This window comes from Lytechinus variegatus, chromosome 11, assembly GCF_018143015.1.
Source record: "Lytechinus variegatus isolate NC3 chromosome 11, Lvar_3.0, whole genome shotgun sequence".
Lineage (NCBI taxonomy): Eukaryota > Metazoa > Echinodermata > Echinoidea > Temnopleuroida > Toxopneustidae > Lytechinus > Lytechinus variegatus.
The window spans coordinates 30519185-30541905 of record NC_054750.1 but is presented as its reverse complement, the minus strand read 5'-3'; the positions used below and the strand labels follow the sequence as shown (position 1 = coordinate 30541905).

The following is a 22721-nucleotide window of genomic DNA, read 5'->3' as shown; positions in this document are numbered from 1 at the left end:
TAAATTTATTTTACCAAAATATACTATGATAACTTTATATAATAGTCTTGTTTTGCCACATCTTATGTATTGTAATGTCATATGGGGTAATACATTTCAGTCACATTTAAAGAAGTTAGTTATTGCTCAGAAAAAAGTGTTAAGAATTATTTATAATGCTCCATTCAATTATCATACTAATGAACTGTTTTTAAATTCAAAAATCTTAAAGATAAATGATTTGATAGATATGAGTGTCGCTAGATTTATGTTCAGCTATAAAATGAATACACTTCCTGACGTTTTCAATAACTTCTTTAAAACAAATGACTCTCACCATACATATCTAACCCGCAAAAATAAAGATTATCGTTCATTTCTAGCACGTAAATCCACATCTCAACAATCCTTACGATTTAATGGTCCAAAAATATGGAATAACTTATCACAAGATTTTAAAGAATGCTCAACAGCCACTACTTTTACAAGAAAACTAAAGGATTTACTCTTTCATAAATATAAACAATTTACTTTATTATAGGTGCATCCTCGAAATTTCAAAATAAATTAATTTTTAATGTTTTGTTTAACTTTTTGTTGTTTGTTTAAATGTCCTGTCTCACACTGTAGATGTAACATTTATTGTTTAAGTTGTACATACCATTTCTTTCCTGTTTTATGTCATTATTTTCCATATCTTATGCTTGTTATGGGCCCCTGGTGATAAGCTATTTGCTTCTTAAGGGGTCCACACCTTATGTATCAATTTCTAATTTAATTGTACATTTTGATTTGTAAATATATGTTTTATTGTTTTTACACATGAAGGTGAAATAAATGAAATGAATGAAAATGAAATGAAATAATTTATCCTTTTTCTACTTTTAGGGGGGCACATGGGGGGGGGGGCAAAATCTTGTTTTGCCCCCCCAAATTTTATTTTTGGGGGCAAGTGCCCCCCCCCCGCTTCCGGCGCCTATGCTTGTAGGTCTCGGGGGCCAGGGGAGGGGCTCGGTGGTTCTGTCCCCACTCTTCTTCGGTAACGTAAAAATGACCATCAAATTGTTGTCTTATGCATTTTCAGACGATTACAATACTATGTATGGAGAATTCTTTTTTTGGAAACTGGCGAGTGGAAATTTTTTTAACATGGAAATACAATTGTATGATATACTTTCGGAAATTGTTCACACCTTCATTTATTCTTTCCCCTTTCCCCATCTTTTTTCTTCATCCTGGAGCTGCATGTTGGGGTTCCACAGCCCACTAACCATTGAAAATCTGGGAAAATAATGATATTCTTCGGTATTGATTTCTTGAGCTTGGAAAATTGTACAAACCATATATGCCTTCCTGCCCACCAAAAGAGCTACGGAATGATAAGCCTATAACCCATAAACGCCATTGGAATTAAGCTGGAAATATATGTTTTATACGTACAATTTAATATTTCACTTTATTGTAAATGTCGGTGGAAACAAAATCATCCTGTTGTCTTCTATAGGTGCTTCTTTCAATAACGGCGACGACTGGCAGGAACAACGTCGTTTCTTTCTCATAAAAGGATTTACTGTCACCTTACTCTAATGATAACCCTGTTGTAGAGGCCATTCGTAGGAATTAGAATGGGCAAAGACAAACATGTTCTTTATTGCGCCGGAGTATTGGTGTTTATATATGTAGTGAATGCGAGCGATGGAGGGACAGAACAAGCTATTTTGCCTAGTTTGATTGCAAAATAGGGCCAATTTAATTTTATTTTGGCATTGTAAGATGAATCCAAACGACTCTAATACACCCTGTACATGACAAAGGTTAATTTCATTTTCTTTCTTGAATCGAAGGAGAATGACGGATTGTACTGGACAGGGAGGGAGGGGAGGGGTGGGAATATCCCCTCCCTGGGAACTACGAATGTACATCAACCAAATTGTGTGCATCGAGAGGGGTCGGGGGAATGTGTGTTGGGTGGGTTGGTTTCTGTGTGTATGGATACACGGTTTGGCATCCCCTGTTCTTCATGTGAAAAAATGCTCTTAATGTATTTTTCGTTGTTTTAGCAAAATATGTATGGATAATGGGAAACCCTAATTAAGTTGTTGAATATTAAAATGGACCTAGTGATAGAAATAAATGTGTTAAGAGTCAGGCAAGTACACACTTCATCACACACAAATGACACAATGTCTTCAAACTAGTTATAAAGTTTATTAAAGACCATATTATAGAAAAAGACAGTAAACAGATTATTATGTATATATTTTCTTATATTAATATCATGTAGAAGAATAAAAGAAAATCAAAGAAATCACACCGTTAGGATGTTTCGAACTTGAGACACGTCATCGTCAGGAGTTCCAGGAACTGCTTTATTACTCAAATAGTCTTTTTTATTCTAAAAAAAGATGCGAAGCCCTTTGTAACCGCAAAGAAAAGACGCTACACCAAATATTCAATTAATTATTATAAGCTTGAACAGACAGGGCCAAGCTACTCATTTTATGGGGGATGGCGGACAAAGAGCCCCTCACTGAAATTCAACAAACATTTTGGTCTCAGATTTGTTTTCAGTATGGGCAAGTACAGCTGGAAATAGCGTTTAATTCTGATCGCATTTTACATTGCTTCTCGTTTTTTTTGACAGGAAAACGCTTACGGAATTGTTTTCTCACATTTATTTTTCGGGGTGGGGTTTGAGGATGTTTGCCTCTAGTGACGGGATTTTTCAGGTACGCCACTTGATAAGTGGTTATATCTACATACACATCACCGGTGACTCTCGAGTCTATTGAATTCAGAGTGATGATGAGCTGGCTTCACTTTAGAAACATGAATCGTTCATGAAAGAATTATGTTTTCTTCTTTCTTTGTTTATTCCTTGTTGGTATCGTAGTAGATCTTTTGGTAAGTTCTAAAACTCTGACCCCAAGATTTATATTGATTTTTCCCCGAGAATAATTCCGTAAGAATTAACTTCTTCTAATATCGATTAACCATAAAAAGAATGAGGTTGAAAACAATCTTGCAAGCTCTTGATATTGTTTACCGCATTAACCAGCATGATGACCTCAAACAAAGTATTTAGCCCTTAATTTAATTGCTAGATTATGTTATTCGATTAGGTTGATATTTTTAGGAGTAAACCGATTCGAATTTCCCCCGAAGGGGGAAGGGGGGGGGGGGTGGGGGGAGAAGTTCTCAACTTCGAAAAAAGTTAAGTTCCGCATCTAATCGTGCTTTTGTGGGGATTCTGCTCCTGTCACCATGCAGATGCTAATGCTCAGTAAAATTCTCAAACGTATAATACTTTACAAATAGTTGCGATCTATATTTTGTGCTACAATTAAAGTATTATTTTCTTCACTAAAATAATCAACTGGGAAATTAAAGGCAAGCAAACATCTGTTTACTTAGTCACAAAATGATATTTAGCGAAAGAAAGTAACACTTGTACACATATTTTTTTTACATTAATTGCAAATTACGTAATAATAGAACAAAAATATGATGACACCGCACATTTCGTTAAGCAAACAAAGTAACTGACATTGCGATGATTACATGAGATACTTCTAAAAGTCTATTCTTACTTCATACATGCAACAGAACATTAATTGGAAAGCGACACAATAATGGTCTTAAAGCATGTGCCTTCCTAAAGAAGAAAATTAATTAAGACAATCACAAATAAAATATATCAAGATAAAAACAGAGGCCTGTGTTCCCTTCCGTAGTTTAAAATAAAAATATGCAATAAGACTCAATATTTTGTATGACTATATACAGCAAAGTAAGAACATAGTTATTCCAAATTCCAGATGTAAGCAACGATACATTCCTGCCAGCCAGAAAGAACACCGCATGGTTTTAACAGTTAATCACATTTTCACATAATAATAACAATTATAATAATTAGTCTTATATCGCGCCAAATCCAATCTGTAGAGTGCTCATGGGGCTTTTTAAAAATGATTTTATACAGGAAATGAAGAAGAATGGAGGAGAAATGGTTTAAGGTATTGTTTGAAAGTTTCAGAGGTCAAGCACTGCTTAATGTTTTCAGGGAGGCTATTTCATAACTTGGAGGATGAGTGAACAAAATGATCTCCCCCTGGTTTGGAAACTTTGGGGGTAACGAGAGAACTGGAAGATGAGGAACGCAAGATACGTAATTTGAAAACGGTTCCACACTGCAGAAGAGTAAATACTTTGGAACCATTACAGCAGCGTGAATCAAATTTCCATATATTCCACAATGTTAACACACTTTGAACAATTGTGATCTTTTAATGGATTGTAATTTTAATTTTTCTTATATATCTATTGTTTTAGTGTATGCCATTTTGATTTATGTTTCATTCTTTGTAAATATTGTACATATTGATTTTTATCTCAGGGCCCTCAAGGACAGCAGTTTGTAAAGTGGTGAGGCCACCCTGATTAAGGCGGAAATCTCATGAGGGGGGACGTGTCCCCCCTACTCAAAATAGTAGGGGGGGGGGGACACAATATCAAATGTCCCCCTACTATTTTGGGTCTTTGGTGATGCTAAGACATACATCACTGAAATTGTGAATAAAACGTGCGTTTTCGGACGAGATGACTTTTTTTTTTTGCTTGTCAAATATATTTTCTTCGAAATGACCTTAAATTTCAGGTAATAGCCTATTTCTTTGGTCAAATTTACCAGACCCTTGTCCCCCTACCTTTTGGGAGAGATTTCCGCCCCTGATTAAATGAAACTGAAAATGATTAAAATAAAATAAATAAATAATTAACACAGGTGACGCTGTGGTTTTTAATTCCAGCACAATAAAATGCGCTGTTCGGTGTCTTATGCATTTATCAGTTTTTAATCATTCACGAGATTACTAATTATCTTCAGTATGGAAGGAAATATCCAGCAGATATTCACACCTTGCTTGATGAAGCACGGAATACATAATACATGTACTTCCACATGACGTTTCCGGTGCATCACCCGGCAAAAACTAAGGTGTTGTTTGGTGTATAGCGGACCAGACCAGTAATTTTACTCCGGTGTTAAATTGCTGGTGTTTTCGTTCAATACCTACAATTGTGCTCGAAAGATAGTAAATCCCACCGCAAAATGCACTCATTCATGCTAAGATTTAAATGTCGATTACAACACGACAATGTTCGGCAAGCCCAGAGAAACAAACTACAATGAATGTGATATTTTATCACCTGATTTCAAAATAAAATATCTAAAACATGGTAAAGTTTGAACAACTTTAGATATGTTCATTTTTAGGTGGGGTTCACTAACCTTTTAGCACCACTATATAATACAACACCAGCAATGGGTTATTACATTTACACTTTTTGGTGCTGTGTTCAGTCTCTTGTTTGCAATCTAACGCCTCAGGATGTGATCATCTAGTGACATTTACTGGACAACACATTGCTTTAAGTGCCTAACGATTAGCGAAAGAGAACAAAATAATAATAAAAGATACATCCCCATACCCATTTTTACCAACAAAAGACAGCACGTCTTTATATCAACATAAAGAAAGCCGTAAATCACTTTAGCGATTTCAATCTACGATTTGAATTCCATATTTTCATAAACACTGTACGTTTCTTGAGGCTTTGGCACCCGACTCCCCCGACTCCGTCTGGGTGTCTCCATCTCCGTATTGCTATATACGAGTGCAGTGGCGCCTCCGTCTTGGGGATCTGTGACCTCATATGGGTTTTCTTCCGGGTCAAGAGCGTAGTCGTCAGTCTCTACATTGCCGTATGTATGGTCATCGATCGGATATGGCAATTGCTCATAGTTTTCAGAGGACATGTATGCATTGATGACATCGTATATGAAAGAATATTCCTCCTATCAGAGAATTGCAAAGGAACATTTGTCAGTTAGGACATTTTTTTAAAGTACTTAGTGGGACCTTCCTAAAATAATTCCTCTCTGCTTAGTGATTCATGTGGAAAGGTGTAATACTCTCCAATTAGTACGACCCCAGTTGTTCATGTAGTGAAATCAATATCAATAACAAAAAATGGGGCAGGACTTACTAAAGCATTAGTTATTTCATAGAATCGCCTTTTACCTGAGTGAGATGTTTATTGATATTATGTAGCATTTAGCAGTGTCTTTAAAGGACAAGTCCACCCCAACAAAAGTTTGATTTGAATAAAAAGAGAAAAAGTCAACAAGCATAACACTGAAAATTTCATCAAAATCGGATGTAAAATAAGAAAGTTATGACATTTTAAAGTTTCGCTTTATTTCACAAAACAGTGATATGCACATCTCGGTCGGTATGCAAATGAGGGAACTGATGACATCACTCACTCACTATTTCTTTTGTATTTTATTATATGAAATATTTTTATTTTCTCGTCATTGTCATGTGAAATGAAGTTTCATTCCTCCCTGAGCATGTGGAATTCCATTATTTTAACATTTCGTGCTTCAGGCAAGGAGGTCCTAACCATCAAATTCGTAAAAATTGAAATATTGTATAATTCAAACAATAAAAAACAAAAGAAATAGTGAGTGAGTGAGTGACGTCATCGACTCTCTCATTTGGATGTTACTGGCTCGTTCATATGACTATTTTGTTAAAAATAAGCGAAACTTTAAAATGTCATAACTTTCTGATTTTGATGAAATTTTCAGCATTGTGCTTGTCTGATTTTTCTCTATTGATTCAAATAAACATTTTTCTGAGGTAGACTTGACCTTTAATTGCTAGCAGGGATTGTGAAGCTGGTTTACTTGTTACCTCGGTTTGGACAAACTGCATCCTATCAGCTCGCAGGAACTTGACAGTCTGAAAGATATCTACGGAATCACTCTCTTCCATCTGAGCGATGCATTCCAATATACTGCAAAATGCACCTGTACGTCCAACACCACTCCTACAAATAAAAATAAATAGAAGCAGGACAAGGCCATAATTAACTAAATTTCAAATGTTATAAGTCTAATGGTTTTTTTGTTATGCTTCTCTCAAGAATCACTATGGCACGAAAAATACCCAACCTGCTTTGGAAAGTACAGCATCAAGAAACTTTATGCGTATATGACTGGCATTTCTGGCAATTTTATTTTTTGGGTTGTAAAAGAAGTTTTTGTAAAATAAATATCCCAGTTATAATTTGATTTTTGGTGGCCTTTGTGTGCAAACATATCATCTCATTTCTATTGCATACAATCAAACGATAAGCGAATATTCTGTCGATATACTTATTGACAAAGGCCAGACTGTATTGTTCAAGAGCACTATACTTACAAACAATGGACAAGAAGAGAAAAGTCTTTCTTATTGGTGATGGAGCCTTTGACAGCACGGATGAGCTTCAGCAACGACCATGCTCCGGATCGGTGGTCTGATCCGTGAGAAGGCCATCCAAGAAACTGGTACTGAGTCACAGTGTGGTGGGTCTAAAATAGAATCAGATGGTCAGAAAAAAATTAAATTCATTATAAGTACATTTTATGAAATGAAATATGTTCTGGTCATTACATAAGATATTTCACTAATTTGAAAATTGGAAAGTAAATCTCGGTGGAATGTCCTTAGTGCGTATCCACCCAGAGGCGAGACACAGTCTGAAAATGAAAAGATGGATAGTTTTTTTGCTCCCATTTGAAATTCGGAAAAAAATTGATGAATTTTGGAGAGTTCTATAACAGTGTAAACGAGCAAACCTTAGAAACAGTGTGCTTATAGATATTGTCCTCCGTTGTAGATGGGAGTTTATTTGATTTCTTTGAAATGCATGTAAATGACATGATATTAATCTTGAACATCAAGTTATCAAAACCCTTTTGAATAATTTGGTCACTCTGACCCCTAGCGAACATCCAAAGTTTGAAATATATATTTTTGGTCTTTAAATAAAATTATCTCGAAAAAAATCATCACTGTATCTTTATAGTTTAAAAAGAAGATATCAGACAGGACATACATCTGTGTCGCTGGTAATCACTAGTTGTCGAACGATCATGTCATCATCAGATGATGTTGATAAGATAGCAACTGTGTAGGATCCAAACCGGGCCTCTCCTTGATCGGACCAGTATTGTGCACAACTCTAAGAAGAAGAAAAAAAAATCGCATAAAATATATGTCACTAATATTACTGAGAGAACAACAGTCGAATAATCGTGATCTGGTTGTCATAAATCTCGCTCTTCAACGTAATCAATCGTTGGTTCGAATACCAACAAGGCATCCCTTCATCGTATGCAGCTCTCGACGAAGATGAAAATAGTTGGGTTCCATGCCGTTCTTCCTGTTTTTCTCGTTCTAGCTCTTCTTTATCTAACCAACAAATATTTTTGTAAATGTAATTCAAATAACACACTACTAGTATACGTTGTATAGCAATGGAAAGTATTCACATTAATTAAACAATAAGTTCATAATATACAATAGGCATGTTATATAAGTGGTTGGGTATGGAGGGGACTGCTAAATAGCCAGGCTTGTAGATTGCAGTAGCCTATAACCATGATAAGTTAGATTTTAAAAATAGTGCTTTTAAAATATCTTTAAAAAAAGTTGGAAAAAATATGGATGACACAAAAAAATGGAACAAACATGTGCTAAGAGAATGAAAGGGGAAAAGGGTTGGGAAGAAACGTGGATCGTAAAAACGTGTAACGCTCCAAAGTTGATTAAGATTGGATTATTATCTGCTCATCCATATTTTAAATTGCTGAATAATAATAAGGCGATGACCCGATAGAAAAATTGAATGATGGTGTATTTTTACCTTGTCATCTTGACTTTTATCGTTGAGCATGACTACAATAGACGGTTTTTTAGTAAGAATCATACAGCAGAAATCTGCAACAGTGTTTGGCATGGGCATCTGGGTAGTCAGGAAATAACAATGAACCCCCTGAAAGCAAATTCATGATGAAAGCCAAGATTAATAGAGCTATTGTAAGAAAGTGTCATTTTATAATCAATACCATCTTGGATTTTTTAATCGGCCATGTTCACGTATTGAAATTAAATTGATTTTAAAGTTCATATCTAATCATGATAAAATCAGGCCGGTATACATATGTGAATAAAATAAAACGCATGAGAGATACATGAACGAGTGTTTAGTGCATCCCTGCGTTCAAACTCTGCATAACATTAAATAATTTCGACCAAGAATATACGAATACAACATCAATAAAGATTATGAAAATAAAAGCAGTAGTAATAATATCTATGATGATGATGAGAATAATAATGATAATATAATAATATTGATAATTAAAATAATGATATTATTATTAATAATAATATAGATAATAATACTAATAATGCTAAGAAGAAGAGCAACAAGAAAAAGAAAAATTTGGACCCCATGGAAGGACAGAGCTGTTATGCTTAACAGCTCTGAAATAGGCCATCCAACCGTATCATATCATTATCATAATTGTTGTTTTGGAAGTTTTTGTCTAAGTTATATTCTGTTTTGCAGGATTTTGGGAAAAAACTAATTACAATAATGATAATCACCATAATCAACAAAAATAATCCCCACGCGTCAGAATCCCCCAAAACTTGGTGTCAAAAGACACATTAAACTTCATGATCTTCTGTTCAGCTCTACTGAATTAATCATTACATACACTTCGGCAGGATGCTTTTGCAAAGTAAATTGCAGGCGTGAAGCTTAATTGTTAAATTGAAGTGATATGTAAACTTTAATTGTGTAATAAATCACACACTCGTGTACATCCTACACCCGTTTTGCGAAAAAAAGAGTCACTTGCCTAAGTAAGACTTTTCTGATTATGTGAAAGAAATTCAGTGGCCAATAAAACATACCTTCACGTAACTAGCGTTGATGTAATCATTGTCTGGAGAGTCTACCATCACCCGATTCCTCTGCACTGTTGATGAACAATTGACAAAGAATCATTCAAAGGACAAGTCCACCCCAACAAAAAAGTTATTTGAATAAAAAGAGAAAAATCCAGCAAGCATAACATTGAAAATTTCATTAAAATCGGATGTAAAATAAGAAAGTTATGACATTTCAAAGTTTCGGTTAATTTCACAAAACAGTTGTATGCACATCCTGGTCGGTATGCAAATGAGGAGACTGATGACGTCATCCACTCACTACTTCTTTTGTATTTTATTATATGAAATATAAAATATTCTAAATTTCTCCTCATTGTCAAGTGAAAAAGTGATTAATTCCTCCCTATAAATGTGGAATTAGCATTGTTTAATACTATATGGTTCAGTCAAATCTGTAAAAAATGAAATATTGTATAATTCAAACAACTAAAAACAAAAGAAATAGTTAGTGATGGACATCATCAACTGACTCATTTGCATGTCACTGAGTTCTGCACATCACTGTTTTGTGAAAAATAAGCGAAACTTTAAAATGCCATAACTTTCTTATTTTACATCCGATTTTGATGAAATTTCCAGTGTTATGCTAATTTGATTTTTCTCTATTTATTCAAATCAACATTCTGCTGGAGTGGACTTGACTTTTACGCAATATGGTCAAGATTGTTTGGTATGTATACAACATGTAGTCATCATGAAGTTATTCAGGCAGACCCACTACCAACAATTTAAGAAAAAAATTAACTGTCATGCTACTCCACAAGACGGTTATTTGACTAAACGTTGAGCTTGATTGAAGCTCGTAATTTTACCAATAGTATAAACAAATCTTATTCATAAATTTGATGTTGGTGGTTGCTTTAATGGTAGATTGTTGATTATTCAACACCCACTTCCTTCCGTCTGGTTTCAACCCTCATGGTCCATCTAGAACAAGTTCATGCCACTTGCCTGTTGGCCTATTTGAATTGAGCCTATTTACCATTTTGTCAAATATCCAGTTATGATATATCCATTCTTTCTTCTTACTTAGCGTATGTTTATATGAAATGTTTATATCTCAACATAGTTTCGTTTGACACGTGTTGATCCCAGGTAAACGAGTTCTTACGTGGTAGGTTGTTGCCGTATCTATTCTTATGATGATTCTCTGGCGTTCGTCCTGATCTCGTTTGTGAAGCTGGAGGATCTGGGCAGAGGCTTTTCAGAGTCTGAATGAAATAACAGATGACAACTCATTCGACTACGTCTTGTATCTCAATAAGTGAATGCTAAGTGTATATTGTATTGTACCAGCGGAGGAATGCCATTCAGTAAATCATATCGACATATGAATTGAGGTTATATTGGCTGATAAGGTGGTTAGCTGTTATACGAGATTATACATCACGAGGAAGTATTTGAACTTGGACTAGTGTACCAAGACCTATCGTTCTAACCATAAGAACGGATGTTGAAACAAATATACCAGGTTTTTTTTTCTAAAGATGCATTCATATTCATCCTCAGACTGGAAACGATTTTCCTCAAGCTTGTAACTTCTATAACTGGAATAAAGAATTCCCAATTATACATTCTGTATAAGTCTGGTATATTTGTATATTATATTACCTCAAACTCCTTGGTCATCTTCGACAGTCCATATTCATCCACGGAAGCATGCAAATCTTGAAGATGAGCCGAGAAATGAATCAAAGGAATTCCAGTATCCTTCCAGAGTAGATCCTCCAGTACAGCCGCATAGATGAAGGCATATTGTTCCTGTTCCGGGTAAACAAGTCTTAAAGGTATTGTTTAACTTTGTAGGCAGCCGATTTAAAGAATTCTCAAACCAAGATAAAACATGTGTACAAGTACATGTATTAAAACTAATAAACCCTGAAAACAACCATTATTGGAAATGGAAAGCTAAAACTGCAAGGCAAACCCCGATTTTGTAAATAGGCGTCTTATAGACACCTAAATAGTACACATAAGTGTATGGGATAAAATTAAGATGGTGTTTCCGGTCACTTTATATTTCAATTTTTGAAGCACTAAATAATTATTTTCGAACGCAATTTTTTCTGGGCATCATTTTTGTAACATATCACAGACACAGGTGACAAGTGTGACCTTCTAGCTCAGATTTTTTAAAAGTCAAACCAATGTTAACCAATCAATTTAAGTCTCTTAGCTTTGAGTTTACACTTTGTATTTTATCGGTTGTTATGAAAGAAGTTCGAATTTCAATGCAAGGCGCCCCTACCCCCATACCGTAAATTGTCAATCATTTACAACTTCCCAATTATATATTTCATATAAATTTCCTCTGTTATCTAGTCTATTACACGATCAGGTGCCCGGCTCAATGGGAGTTGTAACTTTGCAATTATGAAAATTAACATGGCAACCAGGGCTCAGCAGCCAATAAAAAGCATGGTTACCGTGGTACAGTAGTTGCCATAGTCATGATAGGGCAATTACATAAAATAACCTTTTTGTACGACCATTTTCTCAAGTTTTACTTCACTTCATAAACTGACCAAGTCTTGGTCATTTGAGAGCATTACAGACTGTCAAAAGAACAAGAAATCAGAGACAGAAAATTTGATGAAGGTCCCAAATATAGGGGGTCGGACGTTTATATTTTATGGAACATTCCCATAATGGCAAAGTTAAAACAGTTGTTACTCTTTATGAAAGGGCCCCAGGTGTGTTTCTTTATGAGAGGACATGTAACATAGGTACCACAACAATATTATCAAGGATGACGGTTTGTCCTATTAATACAATAAACAAAAGAAATTGTTTTCGAGTATATGTTTAGTGTCCAGAAGAGGTAGTTGTACATGACTGTAACATGACGGAATTTGTTTGAATTGCATTAGTGTTGTCGTACTTTCGCTGATCCTGTTCTTCCACACAAGCTGCCCTGTTTCAAGAGTTTCTTTCTTCTTCGAGGATTGCTTTATCGAACTTATAGGGAAACTCTATCACTGAAAAGCGGATGTCAATAAGATCGTGAATTAAAGATTTGCTAAACACGCAAACACATACGCTCACCATCGATAAACACACACCCATACCATTTAATATCTTTCATACACGCACGCACATCCTCGTGCGCCTATGCACCTTCCCATCATCACGCACAAACACAACCACACTCCGTACACACACGCCAACTTATTCCACACGCACCCTTGAGCAGTCAGTCGGCAAGCCCCTGTTAATGAGCAAATGGGCAAGATTTATCCAAGTCCTCTCGTGGCTGAATTCATGTCCCTGCAAAATCTCGTGAATTGTGAGACTTTTTTCTCAAAGAATTTAACCACTTTCTCCTGGAGTAAAATTGATTATTTTTGTACCATTGGGAAGAGTAAATGTTACTTTTTCATTCTTTTGAATAAAATATTTTGATAAATAAGTGAATTTTTTACCAGAAAAGATGCATCAAACAGAATTTTCTTCCTCTGTTTTCACTTGCAAATTGTGCAACATTTTGTGTTTCAGGTACCAACATTATTTATATCATCAGAAAGCTCAAACTCTATACTTTCTTACAATGTCACTCTTGATATGTGGCATCTTTTAGATGGGTCAGCAGCCAGCTTTTTCCATCAAGATGCAAGACGAGATTTCTAAAATTTCTGAGTAACATAAAATCCAGAGTTCTGATTGGCTGAATAATGTTTTAACAACAGGCGCGGGTTATTTGAAGAGAATACCACATGGCGAGTGTGACCTTGCAGAGGCCCAGTGTGGGGAACATTGGAATTTGCGTGGGTGTGTGGTCTCTGTGACCAATCAGAGTGCAGTATTCTTGTTTTTGAGCTGCTAAATGTACTTGGCCTATGAAAAGCTGGCTGCTGACCCATCTAAGATACATCTTCTTATACAAATTATATCATATTAAAGCGTAGATCTTCAGCTTTATTATGATCTAAAAATCATTTGTGCTCGACCAGAAATCAAGTGTGAAGACAACAACATTTGTTGCATGAAAAAAATCATTTTGTTTCATGTTTTATATCAATTTCTTTTCCTATACAACATTTTTTAAAAATTCCAAACACATGACCTGAAAGAATGATTCTTCTTCTTTACAAAGATACCAAAAACATGAAATTTGGTTAATATTTAGAGCAGCAATGGCAGAATAAAAAGAGGTGTTTTGCTTCGCACCAAGCTCATTAATAATGCAAACCCCTATAGTCATGAATATCACTTGGATAAAAGAAGCTACTTTTTCAGGTCTTGCCGACTGACTGTGAGCACATGTGAGTCAAACTCAACAGTTGCCGAAAAACTTACTTTCTCACTGGCAATGTTGGTTACAAAACTCCGTGTTTGGAATCGGCTTTGCCTTTTTTGTTTACACAGGAAAATGTAACAATATCATCGTCCAAACATGCATTTCATTACTGACCTGTGTTTGGACCATGTATGGTCGATTCTGTCTGATTTTCGTGACGAAGCTGAAGACATCAACCATCCCCGTCCTCTTGGCGTGAGCTACTATGCTATCGATGCTGATCACAACACCTGTTCGTCCAACACCAGCACTAGAAAAATCCAGAGTCAAATGAATTAGAATTGACACGGTACGATGAATGGTAAATTCGTCTTCCATTCGGGTAAACACGATTAAGCTGTGGTTAAAAGAAAACTATGAAATCATGAAATGGTTAATATATCATGCGCACTTACATGAACAGATCTTCAAGTGTTATTGTAAATTCAATGTAGGTCATGAAAAAAGTACGACATCTTCTGATACGTATGTCCAGCTTCCAAGGAAGATGACGTACATGTTCTTACACGATGTCATCGCGTTAAATACAAGAGTACTATTACCGTAAAAAAATAGACGCGATGTTAACTTGACAGATTATACAGAAACCTTTGAACTCGGTGCTCTTCGAAGACATTGGATATTGAGAACAAAGCCTGCCTGCCGATTGGTTAGTCCGAGGTAAAGACTTTTTGGTATCACCCTACATGCTCTAAATCGAAGTAAATGTATAATCTCCTCCTCCTTCATGCCTACCGTGTGTCACCATAGCTCTATAGATAATTGGGCATTTTTTCCCAACATCTTTTGGACACATAAGTAGCTATTAAAACCTTAAGCCTCAAATGATATAAATTGGACCGTACTAAGGTTAAGTTGAAAAAATGCTTTAAATCTAATGATTTTAATCAAAGCGTGTAAGAATGACAAAATAACCGAGCATTTACAGTTTAGTTACACTACTAGCAAAAAGAGGGTGTTTGGGTGAATGAGTAGAATCTGGTAATATTTGCTACCTGCAGTGAATGACCAGAGGATGCGGATTTGGTCCATGATGGGACTTGACTTCCCTGATGAACTTGAGAAGCAGTGAAGTGTGTTTGGGTACACCTTTGTCTGGCCACACCCGGAAGTGAAACTGGGTGACAGTCCTACACTGCTCATCCTAAATGTATACAGTGGTAGAGCAGGTTATTAAACCTAAATAATAACCAAGCTTTAGAATAACTATGTTTACCAATCGACACGATGAACTTGAATTTATATTTGTTTTAACCGGATGGATGTGTTGTTTTTAGAAAATTTCACTACATCCAATGTTTGAATATAATGTAGGGACTGCAGGAAATGTATATTTTTCACCTAGTATAATTGTCTTTGTTTGAAATCCTTAAGTATTTAATCAACTAAACAGATTTAGTATAGGCCTACGTGTAAAATGTTTCTCACTTTATTAATGTAATGTTTAAGGTTTAAGGTATTGCAACCATTAAGGCTTTTCTGTTCGAGACAAAATTGAACTAATCTAACATTATTGCACCCCAAGGGTGGAAGGAAGAAAAGTAAAAAATGAAACCCCATAACCATTTTTCCAATTTATTTTTTCCATATTGGTATATAGGTACATGATGTATTTCTCTTTCCTGAATGAGAATCTTATATCCATCATGTCTATGGGAAATTTTGCTTATTTGCTGTTCTTGAAAAAAAAATCAGTTTGGTAAAACTAAACTTCAGAATGGAGCCTACAGTAAATCCTTAACGAACCTTTCTCATTATCATTTTCCTCTTGACTCCACCGTTGCACGGTTCCAGTAATATCAGTTCTACCTTGATATTTCCAAACATCACTGAATCGCCTTGTTGACTTGGCCAGTACTGACGGCATTTTATCTAGCAATAACAAAGTTCAAAGATCTTTATTATCAAAGTAATCATCGTCATCATCATCATCATAATCATCATTATCATCATCATCGTTATGATATACGTTTTATATTAATCAACACCGTAATGATAATCATCGTCATTGTCATTACTATATAAATAAGACAATACTTATGTAACGATATTCATTTTTCTTTCCTCTTATGTGAATTATTTTAGAAAAAAAAATAAATTGTAGTGACTGACCTTGTCACCTTCTTGAAGCCTCGTTACCATAGCAATGGTTGTTACATTTTCCTGCCAGATCATCCTCCAGAAATCGTTCATGGAATCCTTGTTTGGTCCTTAAATCACACAGTTTAGGAAGAAAGTGTAATTATTCAGCATTTGATACCAAGAGTCGTGTTTGTTGTTGAAAACACCTATAAATTCAGCATATGACTCGAACATTACTGATATTCACTTTACTAAAGTTATATTTGAATCTTATTGGTATCAATTGCAACTATTTCTGTTTCTGTCTGTGGTAACTCCCGTAGGAACTCGGCAGGCAGCATTTTGCTGGTAAATACCAAGCTTGTATATAACCAATTACCTATGAAACATTTTACGTCTAGATTAATCAGTCATAGTGGTTGACGTTATATAGACGACAGATATCACTCTCGGGCCTTTTTAAAAAAGTGGAAACAATGGCAGTGTTGGGATTCGAACTCACAACCTTGCGATTATGAGTCCAATGCTCTAACCACTGGACCACACGACCAAACGTGCTAAAATCATAGCACCTAATATTGGTCCTTAAACTTGATTTGCAATTGAAATAATGTTTCTAGATACGCCCCATTAGTCGATATTCTAAACAAATCACTCCCACATTATATCGTGATATATTATTGAGTATGTTCTAAAACCATCTTACATGGTTGACATGAAATTAAAACGTTTTGAAAATTCGAATTTTACATAAAAATTTATTTTGGTCCACATCCAAATGAAAATTGAAATAGCTTCGTATTTCCCCGATTTTTGTTTCACTGTACAAATGCACTCTACTGGCATTCACGTAATGTTTAAATCTATAGATAGAAATATAGAGATTGGTCCTCTATTTCAAACGTAAAATAACATTCTTAAAAAGAACTCGTAACAATTACAATTTTACATTAGAATATTATAAAGTATTCCAATATATTTCAGATTATCAAAACTTTGTAAAAAACAAAAGGATGTACATGTATACAAATGGTATAATTTCAATTTATGAATGTAAGCCCATACATTTGCGTTAATTTTCATTTTCTTTTACTGCATGTACATAATGAACCAATATCAAAATTAGTACATAGGACATACCTTGCGATGCGATAAAGGCCCTGTCATTTTCAAAGCTCTGTGTGAAAGGAAAAAAAATCGATTTCATTTAATAGGTTGAATTATATGTAGATCCTTTTACAGCCATGTAAAATTTCTACTCAGAGACATCGGAATTTTATACTTACAATGCGTTTGCGGATGTAAATGTAATTTCAAATTTACAATGTGTATGTGAAATGAAAGCATCTTCAATCGGCAAATTTAATACTTTACTCTGTGCCTGACCAAGTTGTGTGAAGATGTGCACGTTTGTGTGATTAAATAATGGGTGAGTTTATTCGACAGTGTGTGTGTGTGTGCATGTTGGCGTTTTAAAGGGTGTGGGTTTGTGCGTGATGGGGGTGAGGGTGCGTGTGTTTGTGTAAGGATGTAGCGTTTCTAGTCCTATGTGTATTCATTACTTCAATAAAGGGGCATAGTATATAAGCTTTATATCATGGACAACGTATTCATTTATTTTTTCAGCATCGTTAATGTCCTTGGGATCCGTTTAATGGTGATTTTCGTTTTAATGGAACAAGTTAAATGCAAAAACCCGAATCATTTGCGAATTTACTTAGATCTCTACATTTGATATGAAATTCTACCTACAGGAATGTAGGAAGCGTTGAAATAATCAGAATGAGGATCAGCGTTGATGACATCGAGCTTGACCCTCGCAGAATCATCTGAACAAAAAATAAAATAATCTTCAAATATGATTCATCAGGATACAAAATTAATCACTGGATGTACCGCCTTTAATGTTTTAATATTATTTCCTTAGCAATTAATACGAACACGAATATAACATAAGATGATGACATAGATATCAATAGCATGGGATAGTGTTTAGCATCCATCCGGATTTTAATCTATGTTTCAAGACTGGTTTCGTTTTGGGGAGTTTCAGAGCACATTTGCTTCAAAGCACGTAAGGAGAGTTTTCAAACATTTTTAATGTTGATAAGGCAATCACGCATCTTTAATAAATTACAATACTGTTAAGTATATTTCCTCTCTTCGTTTTTATGTAGTTTATGTTATTTCTTTTTATGTTTACAGTGTCCTTATAATCAACCACATACAAAGTAAAACAGCCTTTGAAAAAAAAAAAAAATTGTGATAGACAAATGCACAAATCTCACAGAAAACACCAATTATGAAAATTACAGGAAGTGGCAGAAATTAAAGGACAAGTCCACCCCAACAAAAAGTTGATTTGAATTAAAAAAAAAGAAAAAATCCAACAAAAATAACACTGAAAATTCATGAAAATCGGATGTAAAATAAAGTTCTGATATTTTAAAGTTTTGCTTAACTTCACAAACCAGTTATACGCTCATCCTGGTGGGTATGCAAATGAGGAGACCGATGACGTCATCCACTCACTATTTCTTTTGTATTTTGTTATATGAAATAGGGAATATTCTATATTTCTCCTCATTGTCAAGTGAAACAACGATTTAATTCTCCCTGAACAATTGGAGTGAGCATTGTTAAATACTAAATGATTCAGTCAAGTTGGTCGATCTTGTCAAATCTATAAAAAATGAAATATTGTATAATTAAAACAATAAAAAAAAAGTGAATGAGGGACATCATCGAGTCTCATTTGAGTTGTGCATAATACCGTTTTGTTAAAAAACAAGAAAAAATGCAAAATGTCATAACTTTCTTATTTTAAATCCGACTTTGATGACATTTTCATCGTTTTGCTAGTTTGATTTTTCTCTATTTATTCAAACCAACATTTTTCTGGGGGTGGACTTGACGTTTACTATTTAAATTTGAATGTTTCCTTCAAGTCTATATGATTTGAATGACTTATTCTAAACTGTTTTCCTCCCATATACATGCAATTTTATACATAGCTTTAAAAAGCAGTTTATGTGTACATCACAGATAGGAGATTCCCGTTTCATGTTAATATTGATTTCGCTTTTAATCGCCAGTATTATACGAAATATTAGGCCTACATTCCATATCACTTTTGCATTTGTCCATTGGAAGAAGAATTATTTTGAACCACACAGCATCAGCCTTTGGATAACACCATCATAACACAGTGTTGGCTAAAGTCTCGCCAAAATTTAATAGTTTAGGCCCTAATTTAAGAAAAAATACAGTAGCGCAATAAAAAAAAAAGGGGGGGGGGGGCTAAGTGTGCGTATGCGGCACAATTTCGAGCAAGCGAAGCGGGAAAGCAAAGGTTTTGACCTCTTTACTGTGATAGATTTTGACACAATATCCAGAGAATGACATATGTGATCCTTTTCCTTTTCCATTTTTTTGGTCCTTTGTTCTTCATCGTATTTTTGTGTGGGGGAGGGGGCAAGGTAACCAGCCCCCATCTGTACGCTGGTGGTCTCACGATTAAAAGCTGTATTACATCAACATCATAATTTAGGAAGGAAATCATTCGTTTGATACTCACATGGTAGAATATTCTTGTATCTATTCTTTGTATAATTGATCTTTTCTCGAGCCACAGTCTGTGGATAGATGTCTGCGCCAGGTAAGTCCTGCAAAAAGCAAATAGAAGTTTTCGCGTTATCATTTGTCAAAAGGTTAACGAGACGCCTACACCGATTTTCTATAGAATTATGCAAACCTCAGTCTTTAAACTACTCCATCCCAGTTTTTGGCCTTCGAGCAGCAGATTTATTTTCCCATTGGCAAAAAGATTTTTTGTAAAAGGTTTGTAAAATAGAAGAAGTGTTAATGAGAGTGTCAAAATTCCAGAATACGTAAACTGTAAACGAATTGATCATTCCCGGGGTAATCATGGGAAGGAATATGTTGATCAGGAAAATCATTTCGTAGGCATATGTCTCCTAAAGACGGAGAGTCAACAGGCTCGAGACAAACTCCATTCCCCGAATCAAGCCAGCTTTCTCTCATCTACTCGAGCATTTCATCTTGACTACTGCTTAAGCTTGGATCACAATTTGGTTTACAGTCGTTTTAAGGGACTACACTAATTTTCGAATAAGATGCTCTACTTTGAAATCTAACCTCCACTTTCCAGCCTATCCATTTCACTTTTATCCCTAAAGTCATTTCCAGGACCTAACACATGGTGTACAGTGTGGCCCATTACCTCGACTGAAAATCATTTTATGTCCTATTGAACTCGACCTACATGAAATTCATTCGAGAAGAGTTTAGTGTGTCTGTTGGCATTGACGAACGTAAGAAACTGAGCTGTAGGAATTGGCTGCCGTGTCGTGGGAGGTTTGACGCCAGATTGCCCAGATGATCCAGCCATGAAATCGGAGTCGAATACATCAGTCTCCCGACGCGAAGGTCTGGCTGCTACAGGTGGCTTATGTCTCGTGCTCCTTGGAGGTGCTTGCTCCGGATTCGTAACGGAGGCTCGTCCGCTATACTCATTTCCTGAGAGAACAGAAATGACGATGCACTGATTAGACTAACATCAAATTCGTAAAAATTTGTGCACTTACGTACTAAAAACACATCTTTTTTTTAAATGATAGAGTATTGGGTAAGACAACCACGAATGCAATAAGAATGGCTAATTGGAAGGTTTAATATCTCTTCTCTACATGTCCACCTTATGTGCAACATGTGTTTCGGTGCCCCTCCATTTCAGGATGCTACATTGCCTGTCAGGGTAAAATGAGTTATTGGAAAGAGGGACCCGGTCGTCTTCTCCAAAGTCAAACTACTGCTGAACTGCTAAACTTTAGTGTCGATTATTCCTTCAAGTCAATTTTTTTGTGTGCACTCATGATAACTGCATCATTGCATAATTGCATAATTTTACAAGACTTCAAGATCGAGTACGCGGGCTTCTGTACTAGTGGATGTCGGGATGGATATATAAACAAGGCCATGTTTGTAAAACAGAGAATTCTTTGGACACAAACGAATTATCGAAGAGGTGGATCAGAAGGTAATACTAAGGAATATAAGGTAGAAAACAAAAGGAAAGCGATAGTTAAACATGTTCAACAATGTCCCTGAACGACCTGAAGTTCCTTGATAAACCAACATTAGAAGTTGTCTTTTTAGTTTAGTATTTTAAAGGCTCACCTCCATCTAATGATGTGTCTTGTAAATCAACTGATATGTCATGGTCCTTAATGCCAGCGGCCACGGGAGATTTAGTACCGTTCCTGTTTGAGAGAAAAAGGGGAATAGTTCAACATTTCGATAAAGCTTGTAATAAACAAAAATGTGATTTAAAAGCTAAGCATTATCACTCGCCTTTAATAAATGTCACCATAATCATTCAACTTCTGTTTGGAAATGTCGCTCTTTTTAATATGTCCGTGAACGAAAGATATAAGCGCATGTTCTCACAAGCTTTTGTTCGAAATCGAAAACATCATGGTTATATATTTGAATAAAAGTGTAACAACACTGTAAGTGATTGGATGTTGCAGTTTTAGAGAGTATATAAATATAATAAAGAAAGAAAAAACCTTCAAGTTTGTTTCATGATTGTGAAGTACCTATTTATGTTTTGGTATTCAAGTCCATTCGTCAATTACGTTGACAAATACAATAAAAAAATCTTAGAACTAGGCCATAACGATCCGCCCGAGGAAGCGGAACATTAGAGGAACATTATACATGTACTAGCAAATGCTTGTGTATGTGTGAGTGTGTGAGGCACGTGGGGGTGTTGGTGAGTATGTGTCTTTAAGATTATACGATAGATACAAAGGAAGACAGACTTAATGCAACAAAAATAACACCTTCTTATTTGAGCCGGGTCACTTTATTTCAGTCGGATCTTGCGTAATAGGCGATTAGACATTTGAATTGGCAAGTACTTGAAAATGCTTTTGATGACAAAACCTGTATCTTTGTATTCTTCTAGTGTGGAGCAGTCAGTTGCTTTTCTAGGAACCTACCTTCGTCGCTTGAATACGATGATGACTACAATGATGACAATCAAAATAAGCAGAATGGCACCAACCGCTCCCCCTGCTGCTGCCGATACTAGGGAGCTACCTGTTCCACTGCCACCCTGAGACGATGTGTCAGTTGAATTGGGTGTAGTCACTGTGACGGGAACTGGATTTAAGATTTAGAGCATTACAGATACAGGTGTACGCCTGAATTATGACATTGTACCTATTACTTGCGATTGAAAAAATGATGAATAACTGAAAAAAAAAAATTACCAAAATTATTGAATGGTTGTACAATAAATTACCAAAAGGACAGGGAGTTAACCAATAATATATACTAATCAAGGTTAGCATCAATATTGATTTACAAGAACTGAATCATTTTGATAATGATAATTAGTCGAGTAATGATATAAAATATAAGGAGCACCTATGAAAATGAATAATACACGCATAAGTATTTCTGAAATTAATTTTTGA

At 35.4% G+C, this 22721-nt stretch overlaps 1 protein-coding gene across 1 annotated transcript in view; it reads right to left on the bottom strand.

Annotated features, from left to right (window-relative positions):
* Window positions 1-4795: 4795 nt before the first annotated feature.
* LOC121424554 overlaps window positions 4796-22721 on the bottom strand; it is a 28569-nt gene continuing 10643 nt past the window's right edge. Inside the window, 18 exon segments of the mRNA XM_041620281.1 lie at window positions 4796-5836; window positions 6741-6876; window positions 7251-7402; window positions 7930-8055; window positions 8740-8868; window positions 9798-9862; window positions 10948-11047; window positions 11448-11597; window positions 14248-14383; window positions 15129-15277; window positions 15880-16005; window positions 16246-16343; window positions 17356-17392; window positions 17968-18044; window positions 19793-19880; window positions 20501-20754; window positions 21415-21497; window positions 22242-22404. Coding sequence (XP_041476215.1) covers window positions 5546-5836; window positions 6741-6876; window positions 7251-7402; window positions 7930-8055; window positions 8740-8868; window positions 9798-9862; window positions 10948-11047; window positions 11448-11597; window positions 14248-14383; window positions 15129-15277; window positions 15880-16005; window positions 16246-16343; window positions 17356-17392; window positions 17968-18044; window positions 19793-19880; window positions 20501-20754; window positions 21415-21497; window positions 22242-22404 — 2360 coding nt within the window. The 3' untranslated portion in view covers window positions 4796-5545.